We start from the raw sequence: 7,795 nt of genomic DNA, 5'->3' as shown, positions 1-7,795 counted from the left end.
TATTTATATTTATATTTATATTTATATTTATATTTATATTTATATTTATATTTATATTTATATGCATGCCTCTAAGAAGCAATTCATCTGTGCATCAATAGCAATAAGACAGCCTCGGATAAGTCTCCCGTCTTTCATTCGTAGATACAGCGAGAGTTTATCTCCTCTTTGAATTAATATTTTAATTAAACTCAATAAACTGCTGCCTCTACCTGCTAGACAAAATAATATAAATAAAAAGAAAAAAACAAGCAATTAAAAAGAAAGACAAATTACTTTTATTTGATGTCTTCCGGATATAAAGTGCTGCAGCAATAAAAATATATTTTTCTTGAATAATTACAACGTACTTTTATATTTTATTTAAACTTTTAAACTTATTTATCTGTTTGTTGATTAAAAAAAAGATAAATAAGTTTAAAAGGGTAGATATGAAAGATTATTTAGATATTATTTAAAAGATATTATTTAAAACAAAAAAGATATATAAATTTAAACATTTAAATAAAATATAAAAGTACTTTGTAGTTATTCAAGTAAATTTATTTTTATTGCTGCAGCACTTTATATCCGGAAGACATCAAATATAAATAATTAATTAATTAAAAAAATAAACTTCTCTGATTTACATGCAAACTGCAGCACTCACCTAAACGCCCTAATTGCCCTGGGCCCACTGCGCATTTCGTACAAGGGGTGATTGCTGCTGCTGCTGCTGCTGCTGCTGCTCGTGCTGTTGCTGTTGCTGCTGCTGCTGCTGTTGCTGTTGCTGATGTTGCTGCTGCTCCTGATGGCGGTGCTGCTGCTGATGCCGCTGCTGCTGCATGTGTCATACGTTGCTGTTGGTGTCGAGGTTGCTTCTGCTGTTGCTGCTGCTGCTGCTGCTTTTGCTGCAGCTGTTTCTGTTGCTGTAGCTGTTGCTGTAGCTGTTGCTTACCTTCTAGGGGTATAGCGGCCCCTATCGAGGCCGCTGAATGCAGTTCAGCTGCTGATGCAGCGTCTAAGGGTGCTGCAATGCCTTCTGCTGCAGTGGGTAGTTGGTGTGTATAGACACCCGAATTAGATTGAGAGGGATAAGAGGCGCTGGTGTTAGCAGCTCTTTCTCTAACTGAGGGCTCCATGAGTAGATAATGAAGAAGAAAAGAAAAATAATTGAGAAATAAACTCTTAATACTGTTAATTAACTTATAAACATTAGTAGTTGTGATGCTGCTGAAGTGGTTGATTGGAGGTTGAGTATTCAATTGAGATGCCTGTACACCCCAATTCAATAGAGAAACTGCAATGTAATTTGACAAATACTATAAAAACAACATTAATATATATTAATTTAAATTAAAAATTGAAAACTTTTCTTTATTTTACCCTATATTCTCAAACAGCTGCTGCCCGCGCCAGGGCTCGCCTATATATTATTATTATTATTATTATGCGGTGTTGGTTGAATGAAGCGGCTGCTTCTACTTAAATAAATTAATATTTTAGCTGATCTTTTGATTTTTACAATATTAAACATTAATTTAATTATATTAATTCAAAAATTTTAATCTTAACCAGACTTTTCTTCTTTAAGTGCTGTTTGCCCCGGCTGCTGTGTCTACCGCTGTAGTATTTATTACTTCGGCTGCAGTCTCGATGAAGAGTTTTAATTTGTTTGAATTTATTTGGATTTGTTTGTTTATTAATTTATTAATTATTTATTTTTAATTCTATTTACTTCGTTTTAAGCTGTGAGAAACTCATTTCCCTGTATCTTAACCTCTCTCCTTTACCCCCCAAAGAACTTCTCTCTTACTTCAGGTGTATACTTTCATTATTTAGAATTGGAGAGTCATCGATTTTCTCTGCTCTTCTTCATTATATTTCCCCCTCAGAGGCCTTCTGTTTGTTGCTGCTGCTGAGCAGCAGCAACCGGGAGCAACAGCAGCAGCAGCAGCAACTCGATTGAGAGTTCTGCTGCATGCGTAGTGTTTATTCCCCTTCGCTGCTGCTGCTGCTGCTGCTGCTGCTGCTACTGCAGCAGCAGCAGCAGCAGCAAATAGTGGTGGTGTGAATATGTCTAACGTTATGCAATGGGCTAGCTGTTTGCTGCTCGATGTTGGTGAAGATGCTGCTGCATGCGGCTTAGTACAGCAGCTAGCAGATGCTGCTCTATCTTTATTATCCTCTCGCTTTGCTGGAGACCCGAAGCATATTGCTGCTGTATTAACATACGGCAGCAGCAACACACACAACCCACTTGCAGCAGCAGCAGCAGCAGCAGCAGCAGCAGGACCAGCAGGACCAGCAGCAGCAGCAGCAGGACCAGCAGGAGCAGCAGCAGCAGCAGATGCAGCATATGCACATGTAGAGATCGTGAGGCCCTTCGCTCCCCTTGATTGGAGTACATTTGAACAAATAAATAAACATTTGCGGGAAGGAAGACAAAAGGCTGATCCTCTCGATGCATGCATTGTTGCCGTTTATTTATTTCAGCAAACATATGCGAAACAAATTCAAGAAAAGAAAGTATATCTATACACAAGCATAACAATAAATAATAAATATATAAACCTCAGGTGTATATACACCTCACTGCTTAAAATGCAGCTTGTGTCTCTTCTTCCCCCTCCGTATAATAACTTTATTTCTTTTTTTTTTCTTCGTCGGCTCTACTACCACTAGCTAGCTAGCTAGCTAGCTAGCTAGCTAGCTAGCTAGCTGTCTCCATCTGTCTACATACGTATCTATATACCTATCTATCTATGTACCTATCTATCTCTCTATGAATCTATCTCCCCTTCTACCTACCTAGCTAGAAATAGCTAGCTAGCTAGTTAATTAAACCTAGCTAGCTAGAAATAGCTAGCTAGGTAGTTAGCTAGCTAGCTAGCTAATTGTTGATTGGTTGTTAGCTTTGCGTTGTTGTGCAGATGGGCTGCGTTTTTTATTTGTTTAGCGGCCCCCAGCCTTTTCAATTCGACGGCGACGCCTGGGAAGTTCGCAGACATATGAAAGAAGCAAACATACACCTCGTCCGCATACTACCAGGTAACTAGCTAGCTAGCTAGCTAGCTAGCTAGCTGGATAGCTACATACCTACCTACCTAGCTAGCTAGCTAGCTGGATAGCTACATACCTAGCTAGCTAGCTAGCTAGCTAGCTAGCTAGGTAGTTGGGTCGCTGGATAGCTACATACCTAGCTAGCTAGCTAGCTATCTAGCTAGTTTGCTAGTTAGATAGTTAGTTAGTTGGCTAGCTGGATAGTTAGCTAGCTAGTTAGAAAGGCGGATAGCTAGCTAGCTAATTGGGTGGGTATATAGCTGGTTCGCTACCTAGATAGCTAGCTAGATAGCCAGCTAGATAGCTTGTTATAAAGCATAGAGAGATAGGGAGATGGATGGGTGGTTAGCAACATATGTCGATAGGTAGATGGATAGCTAGATAGCTAGATAGCTGGCTAGCTAGCTAGCCAGCTAGCTGGCTGCGGGGTGGGTGCCCAGCTCTTGAGGCATTCAAGTGAAATGCTAGCTAGGTAGCTAGCTAGCTAGCTACCTAGCTAGCTAGGTTTGTGGTTTTCTAGCTAGCTAGGTAGGTAGCTAGCTAGAAAACTAAGGAGACAGGAAGTGGAGTCTCTCAGCGTTTCGTGCTGCGCTACTGGAGAGGAGTCTTTGCTGCTGCAGCAGCAGTAATGTTTGCTGCTGCTGCAGCAGCAACCATTTGCTGTTGCAGCAGAAATCTTTGAAGTGTTTTGTTTGTCTCTGTTTTTTGTCGTTGAAAGGCGTTTGTTTACTGTCTCTGCGTTTGTCTCTGTCTCCTCAGGGCCTTCATCTATTCCTCCCGCTCCTGCTGCTCCTGCTGCTGCTCCTGCTGCTGCTGCTGCTGCTGCTGCTGCTGCTGATGGTGCTCCGTTCTCATTTTTTGATTTGGATGTGTCTTTAGATAACTTTCAGCGTTTGTGTTTATCTCGCATAATAACAAAAGCGAAGAAGACAACAGCAAAAGCTCATCTTGCTTTTTGGTTGTCTCCTTCAATTCATTTAAAAGTTAGTATTTATATTCTTTGTAAATCAGAGGGTTCTCCTCCTGTACGTCGTCGATTAAAAGCTGCTGCATGCAATCAGCAGCAAACTTCAGGTGTATATACACCTCAATATCTACCTTTATATTCACACAGATTCTTCTATAGAGCTGATGACCCCCAAAAAAAACCTATTTCTTTACCTTCAAAGCGCCCTGCTGCTGCTGCTGCTGCTGCTGCTGCAGCAGATGCAGCAGATGCAGCAGCAGCAGCAGATGATGATGATAATGATGCAGCAGCAGCAGCAGCAGGAGCAGCAGATGATGATGATGATGTTGCTTTTGCTTTTCCTTGTGGGGGGCAGCTTGTTCCGGTCTCTGCATTTGATTTACAAACTTTTTTTAATTTAAAAACAAAAAAAGAAATTAAATTAATTGCAATCGTCAACAGACAAAACATCAAAAGATGGTGAGCACTCATTATTATTATTATTATTATTATTATTATTTTATTATTATTTTATTATTATATTAATATTGTTATTATCTTTACTACTATTATTGTTATTATTGTTATTATTTTGTTAGTATTACTATTATTATTATTTTATTATTATTATCATTATTATTATTTTATTATTTTATTATTATTTTATTATTATTATTATATTATTTTATTACTATTTTATTATTATTATCTTTACTATTATTGTTATTATTATTTTGTTAGTATTATTATTATCTTTACTTTTATCTTTATTATTATCTTCTTTATTATTATCTTTACTTTTATTTTCATTAACTTTATTATTTATTCATTTTTATTATTATTATTATCTTTATTTTTATTATTTTTATTACTTTTATTATTGCTCTCTATCTTTGTTTTTATTATTATTATTATTGCTACTATCATCATCATCAATATCTTTTATTATTTTTATTATTTTTATCTTCATTTTTATTTTTATTGTTTTTGTCATCATTATCTTTACTTTTACTTTTTATTAATTTTATCTTTATCTTTTATTCTTTCTTTTTATTTTTATTAATTTTAGCATTATCTTTACTTTCATGATTATTATATTTATAATATTTATTATTATCATTTTTATTATTAATATTATTATTTATATCTTTATAATCATTTGTTTAATCCTTGATCTTGTGGAGTGTATATACACCTCAGCAAACTAATTTGCTGCAGCATTATATTATATTTTGTGTATGTTGCAGGTGGTTTGTAGGCAGCAGCGAGTTGGTGACTGCAGCAGCAGCAGATACTCTTTCTCAATTTGCATTTACTTGTTTATATTATTCTTGTCTTCGTTTAAATGCAGCTCTCTTATGCCGATACACCCCAAGAGATAATGCATTACCGAGGCCTGTCCTCCTTATCCCCAGAGGTTCTTTTGTAGATCAGCAGCAGCAGCAGCAGCAGCAGCAGCAGCTGGGAGAGCAGCAGCAGCAGCAGCAGCAGCAGCAGGTGCAGCATGCGTTTTGTTTAGTTCATCTTCCTTTTTCGGAGGACATTTCTTATCCTTCTTTGGCTGCTCCTGTGAGTTGCAGTGCTGCAGAAGTTAAAGCAATAGAAAAAGCTATTGATGCTCTTCAGTTGTCTCTATCTGCTGCTGCTCCTGCTGCTGCTGCTGCTGCTGGAACCCCCTTCTTAGGATGTGGCTGTACAGACACCGCCATCTGCATGCATTTGCATCCGCTCTGCAGCGCTGCTGCAGCAAACCCCAGCAGCAGCAGCAGCAGCAGCAACAGCAACAACAGCAGCAGCAACAGCAACGGCGAAAATAACAACAACGGCAACAACAACAACAGCAGCAACAGCAGCAGCAGCAGCAGCAGCAGCAGAAGCAGCGTGTTCTCATCTCCAGACGCCCCAACATTTGTGCCTGCTTCTTGCAGGGCTTTTACTGCTGCTTCTGCTTCTGCTGCTGCTCCTGCTGCTGCTGCTGCTTCTGCTGCTGCTTCTGCTGCTGCTGCTGATGGTCTCTTCAATCCGCTGGAGGTTTCAAACCCAACGTCGCAATTCTTTCTGAGGTTAATTGCAAATAAAATACTTGCTATAGCGCGAGGCAAACAGCAGCAGCAGCAGCAGCAGCAGCAGCAGGACGGGCAGAAGAAGGAGCTGCTGCAGCTGCTGCAGCAGCAGCAGCAGAAGGGTGAGGCTGAGTATGACGATAGGATCAACGCTATAGATGAACTCTTTGCTCGTGCTGCGTCTCCTGCGGAGGTAGCAGCAGCTGCAGCAGCAGCAACAGCAAGAGCAGCAGCAGGAACAGCAGCAGGAGGAGCAGCAGCAGATTCTGGACCGGAGCATGGACGAGCAGCAAAACACTCAGGGGTATTTGCTGCTGTTGCTTCTCTCTTTCCTCTGGTGGCTGAGGGGCCCCTGCGAGATGCTGCTGCTTCTGCTGCTGCTGCTGCTGCAGCACGAAGAGCAGCAGCAGCTGCCCTATCGAAGGAGTTTACTCGAAAAGAAAATATCCTGCAGCTAAACGAAGTGAAGCTGCAGCAATCACAGCAACCTACAGAGACACCGCAATCTGCTGCGGCTGACCCGCAGCAGCAGCAGCAGCAGCAACAGCAACAGCAGCAGGAGCAGCAGCGGCAGGAAGAGCTGCAGCAGCAGCAAAAGAAGCAGCAACTGCTGCAGCAGTATGCAGTAAGATCTATTAACCCTGTGCAAGACTTCGAATCGATGTTAAATATAAAAGAAGCAGATCTAACAGACAAAGCCATCGTAGAAATGAAGCAAATAATACTTCAGCTGCTGCAGCGTGCTGGTGAACACCATCTAGCTGCTACTGCTACTGCTGCTGCTGCTGCTGCTCCTGTTGCTCCTGCTGCTGCTCCAGCAGAAGCAGCAGCAGGCGGTGTGCACTGCCAGCAGCAGGTGAAACACCAGGAACCGCAACAACAGCAGCAGCAGCAGCAGCAACAGCAGCAGCAGCAGCAGCAGCAGCAGCAGCAGGTTGGCTGCATGCCACTGCGTTATTTAGTGCGGGCTATGCTTTGTCTGGAGGCGCTGAGGAGTGGCTGTGCGAGAGAATTAGAGGGACGAGCATTTAACGTCTTCTTGCTGCAGCTGCGGCAGCTGCAGCAGCAAGCAGCAGCAGCAGAAACAGCAGCAGCACCAGCAGCAGAAACAGCAGCAGCACCAGCAGCAGGAACAGCACCAGCAGCACCAGCATTAGCAACAGCAACAGCACCAGCAGCAGCAACAGCAGCAGCAGCAACAGCAGCAGCAGCAGCAGCAGCAGGGTGTCAGGCGCTGCAGATAGGAGCGAGTCTTTTTTGGGATTTGTTTGTAAATAAAAGAAAAATATATTTAATTACAACAGAAGAAGACCCGCATGCAGATGTTTCACCAGAGAAGGCAGGGAGTATATACACCGCATCGCTGCATGAACTGCAGCAGCTGCTGCAGCAGCAGCAGCCACAGCAGCAGCAGCAGCAACAGCAGCAGCAACAACAGCAGCAGCAAGACGTGCTGGACTTGATTGAATAAAACTTTTTTTCTGCTTTTGTTTGGGGAGACCCAACGCCACTATAATTAACAAAAACCCCTCAGCAGACAAACCTCTAATACACCTTATCTACATGTAACATATATATATATATATAATAGATATATATATATATATGTATATGCCTATATGTATATGCATGCACCTATGTATCTATGCATGAGTATATATATATATATATACATATATATATAGACGTATTCATATATAGATACAGATATATATATATATATATCTATATATATAATATATAT

General features: G+C 40.8%; 2 protein-coding genes across 2 annotated transcripts; one reads left to right on the top strand and one right to left on the bottom strand.

Annotated features, from left to right (window-relative positions):
* Window positions 1-691: 691 nt before the first annotated feature.
* On the bottom strand, window positions 692-1,121 carry EAH_00058980 (hypothetical protein; the record flags this gene model as incomplete). Its single annotated transcript, XM_013393621.1, has 1 exon — window positions 692-1,121. A coding segment is annotated over one exon (430 nt), but the record flags the coding sequence as incomplete, so codon positions are not given.
* A 934-nt stretch (window positions 1,122-2,055) lies between these two features.
* On the top strand, window positions 2,056-7,522 carry EAH_00058970 (hypothetical protein, conserved; the record flags this gene model as incomplete). The annotated part of the gene is made up of 5 exons (XM_013393620.1): window positions 2,056-2,355; window positions 2,913-3,030; window positions 3,802-4,029; window positions 4,246-4,468; window positions 5,236-7,522. 5 exons carry the CDS (start codon window positions 2,056-2,058, stop codon window positions 7,520-7,522), a joined length of 3,156 nt encoding a protein of 1,051 aa, XP_013249074.1.
* Between the last annotated feature and the right edge of the window lie 273 nt (window positions 7,523-7,795).

Source organism: Eimeria acervulina, genomic scaffold (assembly GCF_000499425.1).
Source record: "Eimeria acervulina Houghton genomic scaffold, Eah_scaff1367, whole genome shotgun sequence".
Classification (NCBI taxonomy): Eukaryota; Apicomplexa; class Conoidasida; order Eucoccidiorida; family Eimeriidae; genus Eimeria; species Eimeria acervulina.
This window is presented reverse-complemented; position numbering and strand designations above follow the sequence as displayed.